Genomic DNA, 18,613 nt, shown 5'->3' on the forward strand with positions numbered 1-18,613 from the left:
TGAGACACATTTGCATGGAGGGCGACGTGGGTGCACTCATTTTTAACTCCGTATCTTAATTAGTGGACAAGTCCAATCTTGTGGTGGTGGGTTGATGTTTTTTAAGTAATTTCTTAAGTTAGCCCAAACTTAATGCTATCAGAAGTTCAAAGTAGGACTGTTAATTTAGACTTACCCTGTCTCCTTCTCTACTTCTCGCTTTAGGGAGCAGACATGCTGCTGACATCGGTAGCAGAACCACTGGCAGCTTCCTCTCAGTGGTTTTGCTATGGCAAGGAGCAGAAGACCAGAGAATCTTCAAAAGATTTACCTGGAGGGACAGGGAGGAGCAAGCTACTGGCAGCTGGGGGGGGAGAGGGAGTGCAAGCTAACGCAGGCGAGGTTGGGGAAGAACGTACTGAGTTTAATATTCCATAGAAATCAGTGAAAAGATTTCTGATATTGCATTAGGACATTATGAAAATTGGGTCCTGCAGTAACTGACATGGCTGTGATATGTAAGGCCATCTACAGTGTGAGATTTTCCTAGCTGTGACTTTTAGGCTTTTGGTACTGATATTAGTATCACGGGATCTTTGCCTTCAGACTGGAAAATAATTATTGCAAGAATCTATCCAGTGTCAAGAGAAACTATAACTAACAGGAAGAAAGGCATGAGCACATGTTCGCGCTCTCTCCTTCATTCTCCATCTTTCTTTTTCCTTTGACACATCTACACACACACACAAACACACACACACACACACTTCGGAGGGGAAGAAAAGGGAGGGGTTATAAAAGAGAAAAGGAGAGAAGGGGAAAGGACAGCAAGGGAGGAGGATAGAATATATTTTACATGAAAGTATTTTCCAAGTAGCTGAAGTTGATGTTTGAATTCACTTACAGTATGGAAAGGCACAAACATGTGAATTAACAAAACAACAATAAAACAACCAATAATAATATTTATTGACTGTCTTCTACATGCCAGGTGCTTCTACATACATAGGTACTTTATATATGAGGCCTTATTTAATCTTTACAACAACTTTAATCTAAACGTCATTATCCACACTTTACTGATGAAGGAACAAGTGTAGAGTCTCAAGCTAACACACAGAGCCAATGATTGATCGCAAATCAAGCTGTCCTCAAAGTCTTTATTTTGGAATTATAAGATCCAGACCTCTAAACAATATACTCACTACTCACGTATAATCTGCAACTAAAGAGAAAGCTGAGATATTGTAATATCTGATCAGAGAGAGACAAAAGTAGTTTTACAAAACTTTGAATACTTTGCTTCAAAGAGGTTAATATCAAACCCTAATTCTCATTTTTTCATTTATACATCTGGTTAAACCAAAAGAGTTTATAGCTTGAGTCTCAAGCAGTTAATACAATTTAAATGGGTTAGCATCACCATAAAAATAAACATTTATCATTACATTCCTTTTTATGTCATGCACATAAGAAGCTTCTACAACTTAGAACTTTATCTACCAAAGTGGTATTCCAAGTATACCTCGAATTTGCAGTAGATTCCTGGAGGCTAAATGTAAAAATCTGTATGAGACAATAGAATCCATGTGTTGTACATGGATTTTACTTTTATTTAGTAAAAGACATAATGATGATTTGGTGTCAAGTCAGGAAGAATTTTCTTAGAACTTATGAGAGTTTTTTTCATCACTACCAGAGCACCGCAAAGTAATTGTGTGTAAGACTTCTGACATACCTTCCATGGTGTTGGTCAAAATACTAGCCATACTCGTTGCTCTTTGCTTTGCTGTAGGATCTTCCAACAGATCCATGGAAACATGATAAGAACTGGACCGTCTCTTTCTTATTTCCGTTTCAGTAGTCGTGCCCTAAAAAAAATTTTCATATGAAATAACTATTATTTTTAAGGGTAGCAAAATCCAAAGTGTTCCTGTAATAGGCGTTACTTAACTAAGTATTCACCATGCTTTCTCAGATGTAAACAGCTCATTAAGACATTGCTGGAATCATCATTCTTGGAAGTGTTTAAAAGCCTATCATATTCTCAGCTTTCAGGGATGCCTGGGTTTGTGATCAAGATGGACTTTTCTAATTCTTCCATCTTGGAGCTTTGGGCTGGAGGGACCATGCCTATTACAGGATAGATAACCTTTTAGCATTTCAGCCAGTCCTATCTAGGACTTCAAACTGAAGCATATCACTCCTTGATTTACTCACAGGTTGAACTATTAGATCTTTATTTATATACATTCATGTGGTTTAATGTATGAAAAGAACTTTAAAGGCTTCCCTAATATGTTCTCCTAAAATGAGAATTCCACTTTAAAATGCTTCTGTTCATTATAGACAGGTAACATTTCCCAACATCCTTAATAATAAAACTAATTTTTAGAACTATCTATAACTTTGTCTTACACTTACAAGACAACCCATCCTTGGCACTGAAACTCTAATTTAAGGCAAAACATCAAATTGGGGGGGGAGGGTCTTTGATTTTTAGCAATGTTGTAATGACTTGCCATGTTTCTATTCCAAAATAAACTCAACAGAATTTCAATATGGGCAGAAATTTATTCCTATGTCAGGAGCTCAAATAATGAAGTTAATGGTCACAGGAAAAAAGGGCAAAACTCAAGCATTCCTAATGTGGGTCTGAGTGCTAATAATAAATAAGAAGTCACTTTTAGTTCTCTGAGGGCTTTCCTTATTTCTAAAACAGTAATATGAGTCCTGTTCATCTACTTTATTGTGCTATGAATATTTAACATTATTTTATTAACCTGCATGCCTCTAATGCATACATATCAAAAGCAGACTTTCCACTCAATTGATAGGACTGTCATTAATGGGAATAAACATTCATTTAGGTTGCTCTAAAATTAATTTTACTGTGAAAGAAAAGTAAAATTAATGAGAAAAGAAATAACCCCTCTCTGAAACTAAAGCTCTTTAAATCAAAAAGTTGCCTCTCAGAATTTAAAATATTTTGCTTTGTCAGAGAAAGGCAAAGTTGGAAGGAAAAAATAGGGTCACTTACGAATTTGGTAAAGTAGCAGGATATGAAATTAATGCACAGAAATCTCTCATTCCTGTATACTAATTATGAAAAATCTGAAAGTGAAATTAAAAAAACACTCCCATTTACCATTGCAACAAAAAGAAGACAATATCTAGGAATAAACCTACCTAAGGAGACAAAAGACCTGTATGCAGAAAATTATAAGACACTGATGAAAGCAATTAAAGATACAAATAGATGGAGAGATATACTATGTTCTTGGACTGGAAGACTCAACATTGTGAAAATGACTATACTACCCAAATCAATCTACAGATTCAATGCAATCCCTATCAAACTACCACTGGCATTTTTCACAGAACTAGAACAAAAAAATTCACAATTTGTACGGAAAAACAAAAGACCCCAAATAGCCAAAGCAATCTTGAGAAAGAAAAACGGAGCTGGAGGAATCAGGCTCCCTGACTTATAGGAATCAGACTATACTACAAAGCTACAGTAATCAAGACAGTATGGTACTGGCACAAAAACAGAAATATTCATAAATGGAACAGGATAGAAAGCCCAGAAATTAACCCATGCACATATGGTCACCTTACCTTTGATAAAGGAGGCAAGAATATACAGTGGAGAAAAGACAGCCTCTTCAATAAGTGGTGCTGGGAAAACTGGACAGGTACATGTAAAAGTATGAAATTAGAACACCCCCTAACACCATACACAAAAATAAACTCAAAATGGATTAAAGACCTAAATGTAAGGCCAGACACTATCAACTCTTAGAGGAAAACATGGGCAGAACACTCTATGACATAAATCACAGCAAGATCCTTTTTGACCCACCTCCTAGAGAAATGGAAATAAAAACAAAGATAAACAAATGGGACCTAATGAAACTTAAAAGCTTTTGCACAGCAAAGGAAACCATAAACAGGATGAAAAGACAACCCTCAGACTGGGAGAAAATACTTGCAAATGAAGCAACTGACAAAGGATTAATCTCCAAAATTTACAAGCAGCTCATGCAGCTCAATATCAAAAAAACAAACAACCCGATCCAAAAATGGGCAGAAGACCTAAACAGACATTTCTCCAAAGAAGATATACAGATTGCCAACAAACACATGAAAGAATGCTCAACATCATTAATCATTAGAGAAATGCAAATCAAAACTACCATGAGATATCACCTCACACCGGTCAGAATGGCCATCATCAAAAAATCTACAAACAATAAATGCTGGAGAGGGTGTGGAGAAAAGGGAACCGTCTTGCACTGTTGGTGGGAATGTAAATTGATAGAGCCACTATGGAGAACCGTATGGAGGTCCCTTAAACAACTAAAAATAGAACTACCATACAACCCAGCAATCCCACTACTGGGCATATACCCTGAGAAAACCATAATTCAAAAAGAGTCATGTACCACAATGTTCATTGCAGCTCTATCTACAATAGCCAGGACATGGAAGCAAGCTAAGTATCCTCTGACAGATGAATGGATAAAGAAGATGTGGCCCATATATACAATGGAATATTACTCAGCCATAAAAAGAAACAAAGTTGAGTTATTTGTAGTGAGGTGGATGCACCTAGAGTCTGTCATACAGAGTGAAGTAAGTCAGAAAGAGAAAAACAAACATTGTATGCTAACACATATATATGGAATCTAAAAAAAAAACTGGTCATGAAGAACCTAGGGGCAAGATGGGAATAAAGACGCAGACCTACTGGAGGATATGGGGAGGGGGAAGGGTAAGCTGGGACAAAGTGAGAGAGTGGCATGGACATATATACACTACCAAATGTAAAATAGATAGCTAGTGGGAAGCAGCCACATAGCACATGGAGATCAGCTCTGTGCTTTGTGACCACCTAGAGGGGTGGGATAGTGAGGGTGGGAGGGAGGGAGACGCAACAGGGAAGAGATATGGGGATATATGTATATGTATAAGTGATTCACTTTGTTATACAGCAGAAACTAACACACCATTGTAAAGCAATTATACTCCAATAAAGATGTTAAAACGAAAAGAAAGAAAGGAAGGAAGGAAGGAAGGAAGAAAGAAAGAAAGAAAAGATAGGGTCGCTTAAAGGTCATCTAGTCACTTCTGCTCTATATAAAATTATATGTGTAATCCTATATCTGTCTAATTTTTAGTGCTAGATTCCAAAATCTCTAATGATATTACCAAGGAAATTCTTTCTTAAGTTACATTGCTTCAGTTGAATTTATGTGTAAAGTGTAGGATATTGTGTGCTTTGGAGGGTGGCATTTGTTTGCAGCTCTTTATTTTCTCTTCTCTTTTCCTCTCTGCAGTCTTGCAAAGTCCCTTCTTTGGCCTGCACTTTCAGCTCATGTGACACCATATGTTGCAGCTCATGTTGCAGTGCCCTGCCTCACACCTGACTGTAGCACTGAAGGATGGACACAAGGCAGCAGGAAATAGAGATCACACTAGGCTTTGTTTCAAACTGCCCCATTTGCCTTCAGAGATTTATCCCACCCTCTCTGATATGACAGGATTTTGTGGTAATTATTGATAAATGCTAAATATCTTCTGACAGACTGACATTCTCTCTGTATTTATGCAAAGAAGTTGTGGATTTATTTTTGTTTGTTCAATTAACCTTTATCAAGATCAGTGATACTCATACTTTATTATGTGTAAGAACCATGTGAGATACTTTTCAAGGAAGAAGAAATCCCTGATCTTGCTCTCCTCGGCCTTTTGGTCTGAGTAAGTGTGGGCCCAGAAATCTCCATTTCTTTCTTTTAACCACTTTATTGAGGTATTATCGACATGTAAAAAGCTGTATATATTTCAGGTACGCAACTTGATGAGTTTGGGGATAAGTATACACCCATGAACCATCACCACCGTCAGGTCATAAACATTTCCATCACCTTCTAAAGTTTCCTTCCACTCCTCTTATTATTGTTGTTGTTGCTATTTGGGGTAAGAACACTTAACATGAGATCTACCTTCTTAGCAAATTTTAAATTTACAATTCAGTATTGTTAGCTCTAGGTCCTATACTATATAGTAACATATCCAGAATTTATTTATCTTGCATAAATGAAATTTTGGACTCTGTGGTCATCAAACTCAGAGAAGCAGAGAGTAGAATGGTGGTTGCCAGGGGTGGAGGGAGGGGGAAATGAGGAATTTCCACTTTGAAAAGTATCCCACGGAATTCTGATGTAAGTAGTCTGAGGATGAAATATATTTTGAGATACACTGGGTTAAAATGAAAGTTTTTGTTTCCTTGGCCATGTTTTCTTTTCCATTTAAGAAAATTAATGGGAGGTAATATTGCAATACGCATAGAATGTAGGTTCAGTAGTCAGCATACCTGGGGTCAAACCCTAGCTCCGCCATGCACAGGCCTCAGTTTCCTCCTTATAAAATGAGGATAATATTAGTAACTACGATAAAGGGCTGTTGTAAGGACTAAATGAATTAATGCATGTAAAGTGTTCTGGACAGTATCTAGTACATAGTTAGCCATGATTATTTTTTAAGAGAAGTTGACATTCCCTTTGCATTCTTCCAGTTTCTTTCACAACAGAGTTCTACTTTTTTCATGATTTGATCTGACTCCAGGATACCTGGACATTTCTCTGGGAGAAACTGGTGGGGAGAGGCTATGTGAAAAAAGTGAAGATCAGTGGCTATGTCTATAATCCAAGGTAAGAATCTCCTCTATTAGATGACTGAAAGCTGACTCCATATGATTTTAATGTAGCTTAAAGAGCTCATCCAACTATAATGAGTAGAATTGTGTAAAAAAAAAAAAAATCATACTGAGAAGATTTTAATATGACTCTGTAAGCTATAAAGTATAACCAATGACATTGCTAGAATATTTTTATAGTGGCAAATGAAATCTTATTTAATACCAAACTTAAAAAGCACCTATGTTTTACAAAGGAAACGTCAATAACATATCCCTGTAAGTGTCTGGTATTTAGTTGAAACCCTTTTTCATATGCATGATTTAGGGCCACTATGTTAATTAAAAATTCATGACGGTAATATAAAAATTGAAATCTGCCCTAATAATTACAACACATGACTTTACCAGGTACTTCGAGTGGCTTCTTTACCACACAGATGTACAATGGTCATTTGACTGGGTGCTAAAAATGTTACAGCACTCTGACCTTCCAAGAGGAAGAATGTTGCATTGCAGGATTTAGATGTATTTAGTAATACTATCTACTTCAAGTGGAAGTATCTAGTTCTTCTTTTAAAGGAACAGAGATAACAAGATCCTTAAGATAAGTATTTATATCATTTCTTGCATTTACTTTGCTTATATTAACTAATCATAATGCATGATAAATTGCTGCTATACTTTTTGGCAAGTTTCATTCTGTAGTAATAATGATGAAGGAATACTTCTAATTATAGTCTATGAGACCCAACCTACGTTTTTAATTCATTTGAGAAAAGTCTGAATTGAACAATTTGACAAAATAAGTTCATAACTTATTTCGGCCTTTGAACATTAGACTCTGTAAAATTCACACGTGTGGATATCGAAACCCATTCCTGCCTGCAACCAGCCACAGCTCCCTCGCCAACAGCTGCAGGTTTCACTGGCCTCACCTCTGGCAGGAGCTGTCCAGCGGGAGATGTGAGGGCAGAAGGGCCCCCGACCAGGGAGACCACGCCGTTGCAGTCCACAGCACTGTGCATCTTCCCATTCATGGGCAGAACGGGGAGCACCCTGGAGGCGCGGCTGGCCTGGCTGACGTTGCTGGGGCGCCGCTCCCCGTGTCTGTGCGGCACAAACAGAGAGTCTCTTCTGCTGTCATTGTCTTCGAAGGTGCTGTGCTCATCATCGGCAAAGTCATTCTCAGAGCCAATGTCCTTGGCTCGACCTCTGAAGCTGAAAAGGCTCGCCCTACTGTTGCGTCTTGGAGAGAAAAGGGAGCCACGGATGCTCAATAAAGACTATCAATAACAAGAAAGGAAACAAACAAAAAACAGATGAACAGAATTAAGTGCTGGTGTCCTGAACAATATGAGCCTGGACTCTTCATTTCAGAGCTGTTGACTCACCAAAGGTAAGGCATTGGACAGGTGGAAGCAAGGGCTCCTGTGGCAACTGCTGGTGGGGTTCTGGCACTTTCTACTAGGTACAGGTCTTTTGTTTTGCTCTCCCTTTTCCTCCTTTCCTTGATTTTCATCTTCTGAGCTCTCATTTTCTACCATTTTCTTCTACTTTACCCATGACTTCAGATAGTCATAAGTACCCCCCCCAAAGACTGTTTTGTCTCATTTCTGGCACCTAGAACTGAAATCTTTGCTAGACCCTTCTCTAGAAACTATTCTTATTTAACAATCCAGTGGAAAGCAATTAAGTACACAACTAAGTTTTGATCCTTTGAAGCCAAAACTACACCAGTAAGAGTTCACTAGTGCCCACACCCAGATGCAGATCTCACCACCAAGGAAAATAAAACCAATCTTGCTAGTAGGTCTGTTTAATTATAGTACAAGGAGCAACTTCTCTCCTTCCCTTTGCATATTTTATAACAGTCCTCATGAATAATTTAAACAAATCTAGCTGAAAGAACTGTACGATTCATTCCCTGATTTTCACTCTTCTGTCTCAAGAAATCTAAAGAGCACCATATTTACAAAAACCTGGTCTTCACTAAGTATCTGGTCAAAACCATTTGACAATTTTTTAGATGACTACAATGTCATTGTTATCATTCAGTTCACTTTGATTCTCAAACATAGTACCATTGAGCACAACGAATCATTTCCTGTTTATTACTAGTCTACTTTTACAACCTCACTCTAGTGAGCACTTGTTTCTGTTTGTCCAATACCCATTTGTTCTTTTTCTGTTGACAGTACCCCGATTATCTCCAAGAACTGCTCCCCAGGCAAGACCATGGCCCAGGTCTAGTCAATGAGTGTATTCCATGCCTCTGGCCATAGAACCTGGTTTGAAAATGGGTAGGAGACCCTGCATGGTCCCTTGACAGTCACCAATTTCTTGTACAATTGTTGAGAAAGAGGTGCATTTTCGATTGAGGTTGCTAAAAAATATTGAATGTAAGTTTGGAGCCATGGTGGGCATCTTATCAGCATATTGGAGGAGCCTGGAGATGTGGAGTAATACTTGGCCCTGATAACATGTTTTGAGCCTTTGGATCTAGCTGTGCCTAAAGCTACTCATTGATATCATTTATATAATTTAATCTTCTTTTTTGCTTAAGCTGGCTTAAGTTGAATTTCTATGATTATTAATAGAATACCAACTTTATCATTTAACCATTACTAGTTTCATCTTTTTATCTCCAAAGGATTTAAAGCTAACTAAAATTATTATTTTGTACCTATATATTTTTTACATTCCCTGACTAATAAGTATACATTTAATTTTATTTTCAGCTAAAGAATGATTTTCTCAATAACATCTATAAAATGTCTATAATCTTTAAACACTATCTTATGTTATATGATCTTATTCATTATTTACAGAAACACATCTAAGAATATGGATCTGCTCCCACAGCAGAACTTATTTCTTCTTTTCCTATACCCATGTTTTTTCATCCTGTTATCAACTTCATTATTCTTTTCTTTTATTGTTTCCATATGAGTATTATTTATTTTTTTCTATTTTTTAATATTTATTTATTTATTTGGCTGTGCCGGGTCTTAGTTGCAGCACACAGTATCCCTGACCAGAGATCAAACCCGGGCCCTGTGCATCGGAAGTGTGGAGTCTTAACCACTGGACCACCAGGGAAGTCCCCAATACGAGTATTTTTTAAACTTCTCCTACACTATCCAATTTCTTTCATGTCTCCTTTCTCTCCTTTCACAAGGGACTTTAAATTAGCTATAAGGACATAACAGTTACAGAATTTTTGACCTACTGGTTATCATTACCTCAAAAAGAAGCCAGATAAGAAATGCTTGGCAATAAGAAATAAAGTAGAAATTATGTATACGTACCACTCTTAGTAAGAGTTTTTATTTTAACTACAAGTACTCCCCTCAATTAGAGCCAATAGAAGGGCTGGAGAGAAATGTTATTAAATTGCACACAGTGTTTCTCAAAGTTCAAAGGTGAATTATGCCACACAACAGCATAGCTTACATATGGCAGCTATATGAAAAATGATTGTTTCCCATCTGTTAGCATCAACTTCCACTGTTTACATTGATTACATAAATCCATAGCAATCAAGTGCTATACCACAAATAGAGGATGGACAGTAAGAAAAAATCTGCCATACCAAATGGATCTCTAAAAACTCCTCGTTTATCACAAATATGGAGGGAAATAATAACTTCAGAAAGTCAACAGTATCTTATAAAGGCTTCAAAATAAAATATTCAGGTTGTCTTGAGACGTCATTAGAGATTGCACTCTTGACTTTCTTCTTTCCCTTCTCCCACACTAACAAGTCATATTGAAGTCTAAAAAATATTTCATACAATCCACTTACTCTACTGAGAAAATTACAATCCTATGATAAAAGTATTCATTATATTTTTTTCAATATGAAAGTAGAAATGGTTACCAACACAGTTGCCTATCATGTCACTACAAAACAATAGTTTTTAATACTTTGGGGCCTTAGGCCCTTGAAAAATCTAACAAAAGCTATGGACCCTTCATCACTGTACCCAGGTTAAGAACCTGGTTCACTATTTTCAGTAGTACTTACAGGGTCTTGCAAAGTGGGATTAATATGATTTCAGCATCCCTCCCTTTCTTCCTCTTCCTTTATCCCTCTCTCTCTCTCTGTGCCTCTCCATTGCCCTCTCCATCTTCTTAGTTACTTGTTTGTCTACTTCTTTATCAGATAAAAATCTTTAGTTCTATTTTTATACACACACCACTTCAGAAACGAATATCAATTTGAGCCAGATATTACATGTTGTATGAGTGATCACCTATAATGCCCAATTAGGAAGCAGAGGTTTTAAGAAGACAGTATGGGGAAAATGTTATGTCTTTGGACAAAATTTACAGAAACAGATGGGATAGAGCCTAACATTTTCAGACTTTACTATTTTGCCTAGAATTAGTTCTATAGGACTTGAAATGAAGCAAATTGGAATAACTCTGTGGTATCTGTTGGTTTGCAGTTCAGATTTAGGTAGTTTTTCCTCAGGTAACTTACTTTCCTTCTTTCCTCCCTCCCTCCTTCTCCTTTTCCCTTCCTTCAAAATAAACAATGCTCTAAAAAGGGGATTTGATTTTTAAAAATTCACATTTATTAAGATTAGTATCTCCACTAATGTAATCATAATGATTGTGACAACAGCATGAATAGGGGTGAGTAAATGTTGATATTTATTTAAAAACAAAGTCTACTTCAAATTTGAATTCAACCTCACTAAGCCTTTAACTTATCCTATCTTATAATGTTACCTGGACTTGGAGTGAATCAGGCTGACATAAAAATTTATATGTATTAAACATAAGGCTATGTGAGACTGTGTATACTAAAAAATGTACAAGGAGCATGTATAATCCTAAATATACGTATCTTTTAAATGAAATCAAATTGTAAATTTCCTCAACAGTTTCTTAAGATTTTTTAAAATATTTTTATTTCTTTAATTATTATTATTTAAAAAAAATTTTTTGGCCATGCCACATGGCATGCAGTGTCTTAGTTCCTTGACCAGGGATCGGACCTGCACCCTGCTGCATTGGAAGGTGAAGTCTTAACCACTGGACTGCCAGGGAAAAAAAATGTTTTTTTTTAAGATATTCTTTCTAGTCAGCCTGATACAGTGGAAAGTTCAAGGGTATCAGTGTCAGGATAAATCTGAATGCCGCTTCAACCTTTAATAACCAGATGACATCGGGCAATTATTTAACTTCACTGAGCCTAAAAAATAGTGAAAGTAGTACTATGCAGGGCTGTTAACATTAATTATGGTAGAGTAAGAAGAATGCCAAGCACAAAACAGGCACTCAGCGAAGAATACCAGCCTTCCCCTGTCTTCACATCTGCAGATTGGGGATGAAGATTATAGTACCACCCTAGGGCTGTAGTGAGTGGCTTCAAGTAGAAATGCACCACATAGGTGTTAGCTATTATCACTGTTATCGGTGTTGTTCAAACTGTGACTGTTAACTGTATGGATATTAAGCTTTCACTACTGAGAAACTGTATTTCTGGTAATTCTCTTGGTAATTTCAAAGACAGTTAAGGATCCTAAATTTCAAAGTTTCAGCAGCTTGTGTTGGTACATAAGCCAGAAGCATCTAGATATCATTTTCTACACTATGTAAGTCAAGGTATTCTTCTCATGCAAGTCTCATTAAACATGAGACAAAGATAATCAAGAGCAATTAAGCACAACTGTTTACTTAGTGTCATAAATCTTCTTCAGTGCATGTCTACCTAAAATTTTTGATTACATTTTTAGAAAAATTTTGCTTCAGTTTCCCTTGAAACAAGGACACGAAGAATACACTCCTCATATGAAGTTCGCACATGCATGGGAACAACTGCACAGATGGTCTGAAAGAATCCACTCTTCACTTTTAGGAACCTGTCACTCAGAAAACCTACAATTCACTGGGTCCAGGCACCACAGCTAAGAAGGGACAGTAACCATCTGCTGATTATTCCTCATGTAGAAAATTGCCCTGAGAAGTCTCAGAATCACAAGCCTTCCCAAGCCCAGTGGGGTCTATGCTCTAAAAATGCGTTCCTGAATTCCAAAAAGTCGTAAAACTCACAAATTCCTTGAGGTGATAACCAAAACACTCAATGATCATTACCATTCTGAAAGCATTGTGCCATCCAGGAAGAAGGCAGTTTTATCTAACCAAATTCTGGCAAATCTTTAAAAAATTGTGTTTGTTATGACAATGCAATTTACATAATCTAATATTTTTACCTGGTGTGGAGAGGAAAACCTCTTTTCATATGTCAGCCTGCTTCCTTCTAAGGAAAAACGGAAACCTTTTCTTCTTATGCTGTCTTCAGATTCAGATTTGTGGACCCCATCTTCCTTCTCTTCTTCTCCAGACTGTTCTTTCTGTTTCTTTTTCTTCCGTCTGTTTTTCAGCTCTTTTTCACTCTTGGAGCTCAGCTTTGATGCTACTGAAGAACTTTCTGAGAAAACCCCTATGCCACCAGCACCACTGAAGTCTCTTGATTCAGCAGATGCTGCTGCAGCTGCTGCCTAGAAGGGTTCAAGGGAGATGGTAGTTGTATATACACTTTGAAAAACTCCATCTATGTTACTGCTTACTTCATCTTTGGTATCATGAATATGTGATTTTGAAAAATGTTCTCCATTCTAGTATGTATTTGTAAAACAGTGCATTGTCGTTAGACCGATTAAAGAATTAAAATGAAAAGTGGAAGATGATACATGTGACTTTAATGAAGATCTTCAACCTGTAGCCTCACACTACACTTTCTAATTATCTAATAAGATGAATACGATACTCAAATATCATAATGATTTTTTCTGTGATTTAAACAATATCATAAGAAGGAAAGAATTTAAGAACTAAAGGTTTCCTATTTTTTATTTATTTATTTTATTTATTAATTAATTTATTTATCTATGGCTGTGTTGGCTCTTCGTTTCTGTGCGAGGGCCTTCTATAGTTGCGGCGAGCGGGGGCCACTCTTCATCACGGTGCGCGGGCCTCTCACTATCGCGGCCTCTCTTGTTGCAGAGCACAGGCTCTAGAGCGCAGGCTCAGTAGTTGTGGCACACGGGGCCAGTTGCTCCGCGGCATGTGGGATCTTCCCAGATCAGGGCTCGAACCCGTGTCTCCTGCATTGGCAGGCGGATTCTCAAGCACTGAGCCACCAGGGAAGCCCTAAAGGTTTCCTATTTTAACCTGATCCATCACACTTCCACTTGACAATGACTTTTAGTGCCAGTCTAAATTATTAAATTTAATTCAGTCAAGTATTTTGTTTCAATAAACCTTTTTTTCTCTTTGACTTAAAATGATTATTTCACTAAGAAATGCACAACAAAAGCAGATTATAGATTGTATATAAGAAAATCCCAGATCATGGCATCTGAATGAATTTGTAAATTTCAACAATACAGTTACTGGAAAGAAAAAGTGCTCAATGTTGTTGCTGCTACCCCAGTATATTTTATCTGATCTTTATTACATATTGATATTGTAAATTTCAACAGTTCAGTTATTGGAAAGATAAAGTGCTCAGTATTGTTGCTGCTAGCTCAGTATATTTTATTTATCTGATCTTTGTTACATATTGATATTCTGTGTTAAAAGGGAACTGTACTCTACATTCAAGAAAAGACGAATATAAGCAATTGGATTAGTGACATTAAGTCAAACAAACATAACTATAGAAATTCTTGCCTTATTTTGAAGCCTCAACAGTCCAAATTATAGGATTTACAGAGTGGTAGGCAAAGAATGTAATGATTTAGTATGTTTATGTACCAGTGTTTTCCTTATGCAATCCACAAACTTGCATTTAAACACTTGAAATAGAAAATAAATATTAAATAGGTCTTTGTCTTTCTTCCAGACTCTATGAAATAATCTTCTCAGTTTGACCCTGGTTTTCTGACCTTTCCCACCTCTAGCAACACTAACGAAGAAGCAATTATAACTGAATTCTGCTTCCTCAGAAGGTTAAGAAAATACTTCGACTGAAGGCATGTAGGTATAACTACTTTGTGAGCTTGGGTGAATAAAAGGTCACAAGGGAGAAAAAAAGGTCAACAAAGTTCATTATAATTCATCATGTTTGGATGCCATTACTATTGACTGTAAATAATCATCAAAACAAAATAATAATCTCCTAATAACCAAACAGGCTCCTAACACTTACCAAATACATATGACTTGTTTCGAACATCAATTACCACTGCTGATTTTGTGTGTTAAACGATTCTGATCTCGACAGTGTGGTCAGAGAGCTGAGATAAACAAACACAAAAAGGCTCGAAGCTTGCTACTATACCTGAGCTTCTTCTTGTTGCTTTTTTAATTGTTCAAGCATCTGCTGAAATTCAGCTTCTTTCTGTTCAGCCTCTTCCAGCGTTGCCTGATTCTGTTCCTCATAGGCCATGGCCACCACAGCCAGGATTAAATTTATAAGATAGAATGAGCCCAAGAAAATGACTAGCACAAAAAATATCATGTATGTTTTCCCAGCAGCACGTAATGTCTGCAAAAATGGAAGAGATATTTTATTAAATTATATACAGGATGTTATAAGCTCACACTCTAAGTAATAAAGTATATTATAGCAATTCTCTTGATCTCAGTATTTCATGCTTCCCAGAAGAATCATTTTATCTGTTCTCACCAGTTGATAAAGGTTTTCCCAGAAGTCTTGAGTCATAAGACGAAATAAGGACAAGAAAGCCCAGCTAAAGGTGTCGAAGCTTGTGTAGCCATAGTTGGGGTTTCTACCAGCCTTCACACAGATGTATCCTTCTGGACACTGGCTGTTATTAGGTTAAAGGAAAGAGAGGAAGTCAGTAACTATAAGTTGGATGGCTGGCTTTCCTGTTTTTATAGACGCCAATATCCATTTTATGAGACACCAGATTTCTCTCACTTTAGCCAGTGCTCAACCCAGCACTTAAGTGGACTGATTTACCTAACAACAGAATCCGCTAAGTCTATTTGTGGATTCCTCTGTGATTCATGATTGTCATTATTATATTTATCATGTCTCCATATAAAAGCAATCATATTATGATTACTATCTTCTGGGATTTGTGAACATGAACAGAAAAATAAGTCTACAGGGAAAGATTTGATTTTCACTGAAGATATCTAGAGGCAGAAGTGTGCTGAATGTGGAGGTAGGCAAGAGGGCTAAAGAAAAGATGGTGGGGTCACATTGAGAGGAATGAATGAGTCTGCAGAGTGAAGGTTTCATAGTATGACCTTAATGATCAAGCTGACCTGGCCTCAATATTGTGCCTGACACTTCTGGGCTGCGAGACTTTGGGCAAGTTTCCCACACTTGCTAGTCTTGGAGAACCTCATATGTAAGAAAGGGCGAATAACAGAACCTGCCTCCCAAACTTACAATCATTGAATACGATATCATATGTAAAACATTTAGTATAGTACAGAGAAAGAGTTAAAATCAGTCTGTTTTACTTATCACTAAGATCTGGAGATAAAGGCAGCACAATATCACATGAGCCAAATGCAAAGCCTGATGCTGATACCATTGGGAATTTTGCTACAGGTATTAGCTACTAATGTCCACAATATCATCTTCCACAGAAAGAACATTAGATTTCTGTCTACGATTCTAAAATCTTGTCAACTAGAGAAAGGTAACTATTTCTCTGAATTTTCCTCCTTGCTTTAGCTCCAGGTACAATACTTCTTAATAATAAGCATTCACATGATGACAATCATAATAATTAAAAGTACTTATTGAATGCTGTAATAGCTAAACATTCATTAATCCATTTAATCCTCACAGCCACCCTATAATTATTCCTATTTATCACATGGGGAAATCAAGGCAAGGAGAGGTGACGTTATATGGTGAAGTCTGGGTTTGAATTCATGTAAACTCTCCAGTCTATGCTGTTAACCGCTTTGCTAAAATATGCTTAACATGTACTCACCACACCTCAGATATTGACATTATCTTCAGATATCTTACATTTTATGCCATGGAGACCACATTAGCTTATATAGAATATCACACTTATAAAAGAACATGCTTATGAATTCTATTAACTTAAGCTTCTTATGTATATGTACTGCTTTTCCCTATATTTTCCGTTGAACTAATTTGCAAGATTAGCTGTGACCTAGTATGGAAAAATAATTGCTGCATATGAATGAGTGTGTGAAGGAGGTGAGAATCCACACTTATCCCAGCTATTATGAGAGTCATCGTGAAGTGGAATTTACGCAGGGCTTTGAATGAGGAGCAAGCGGGGGCTGATGGGTGGAAGGTAGCAGGTTATTAAGGCCTACGCAACAGTGTGGACTGAGACTCAACACAAAACATCACTTACCCTGCATCTGAGCTGTTGCCACAAAGCAGAGCATCATTTTGCCCTTCCAAAAAATAGAAGTGACCTATTTAAAAGAGCAAAGAATAGAAAGAATCATTAAAAAAAAAACCTCAAAACACTTCAGCTATTGTGCCTAGGTAACAAAGCTTACCTTTTCTTAAACCATGATGAAATTGATAAAATAATAAATGCATATAGGGCTAAATGAAAATATTTTAATAATAATTGAATATTAAAAAAATATCAAAAAACATTTTTGATTAAACAAATGTTTAGAAGATTGATTTAGAAAGAAATTTTTTGGTAAGGAATAACTATTATAGCATTCTCTATCAGCATTTATTGCAAATATAAACTCAAATTGCTATAATTCAAAAAATAGCTGTCAAATTAAGGCTGTTTGGCACAAAAAGTGAGAGATAGGAAAGCCTTGTTGCTTCTAAATGCTGCCATGAAATAACATTTTATTTTACAACTATGCTTTGCCTGGACCCAAACTAGATTCAGACCTTTGTTTTCCCTACCAATTTTAACTTAATTTCTTGTGAAAAGTGGACTGAGCTGTTTGCTCTTTCCATGATACTGTAAGTAAGTGTTTTGCTTTGAGTTTTGGCTTGAATACTGTCTTTCAAGATAAATTTGCTTCTTTGGAGATATGTATTTTCTAAGTATACTTATTTTTTATTCCTAAGGAATACCTTATATATAAATTTAATAAGTTGCAAAGATGATCTCAGGAAACACACACATATATAAACATACATATTTACATATTCACATACAAAAACATACAGACACATATACATTAAAAAAACACACACACACATAACCCCCACAAAAAAATTTTACTATAGTTTTCAGGAATACTTAAAAGCCTATATTCAAGGAATACCCTAATATATTATGTAGGTCAATCTGGGTCATAGTTTCACAAAAAATTTTAGATCCTTACCTCATAACATATATCAAAAAATCATTCTAGATATTTAGGGATTAAAGATTTAAAGACAAGTCCATTAATATAATATAAAAATATGTAGGTTTTCTTTTCAATCTAGACTATACAGGTGGCTGTTTAAATGCAGAATATACAGGTGGCTGTTTTACATGCAGAATATCTAGGTGAAAATTTTTATTATTTCTGAATCCAGAAGCATTTTAGAATCTTAACTATAGAAAAAAAGAAAACAAATTTGATGACTTGATTGCCTAAAACTTAGAATCACTTAGGGATCAAAAACAAACAGTAAGAAGAAAAAACAAGCTGGAGAATATATTCGCCAAAAAAAGTCAGAATGTTAACATACTTGATAAATTATAGAGATCTTATGAATTTCCCAAAATATACTATCACCTGATAGAATAACAGGTAAAAATGTCAACAGATAATTCACATTACATTAAATATATAACTTGCTAATGATACTAATAAACAATTATAGATTCTACTACATTAATAATTAAAAAGAGGATACACTTTTCCTTCTATCAGAAGATGTTAAAATATGGTAATAATCAATATTAATGAGAATTCAGTAAGATGGCCACTGCTATAGGAGGTATATAGTGGTCTGACCTCTTTGGAGAGCAATATGAC

The 18,613-nt window shown here is 36.2% G+C and overlaps 1 protein-coding gene across 3 annotated transcripts in view; it reads right to left on the bottom strand.

Annotated features, from left to right (window-relative positions):
* SCN2A (sodium voltage-gated channel alpha subunit 2) overlaps nt 1–18,613 on the bottom strand; it is a 149,544-nt gene that overhangs the window by 57,938 nt on the left and 72,993 nt on the right. For all 3 annotated transcript variants that reach the window (XM_029224987.1, XM_029224989.1, XM_029224988.1), the window contains exons 8-13: nt 17,017–17,080; nt 15,327–15,468; nt 14,979–15,185; nt 12,907–13,194; nt 7,618–7,965; nt 1,718–1,850 (exon numbers count right to left, since the gene is read on the bottom strand). In XM_029224987.1, coding sequence (XP_029080820.1) covers nt 1,718–1,850; nt 7,618–7,965; nt 12,907–13,194; nt 14,979–15,185; nt 15,327–15,468; nt 17,017–17,080 — 1,182 coding nt within the window. The remainder of the gene's footprint in view (nt 1–1,717; nt 1,851–7,617; nt 7,966–12,906; nt 13,195–14,978; nt 15,186–15,326; nt 15,469–17,016; nt 17,081–18,613) is intronic.

Source organism: Monodon monoceros, unplaced genomic scaffold (assembly GCF_005190385.1).
Source record: "Monodon monoceros isolate NGI ecotype Baffin Bay Population unplaced genomic scaffold, NGI_Narwhal_1 Super_Scaffold_16, whole genome shotgun sequence".
NCBI classification, from domain to species: domain Eukaryota; kingdom Metazoa; phylum Chordata; class Mammalia; order Artiodactyla; family Monodontidae; genus Monodon; species Monodon monoceros.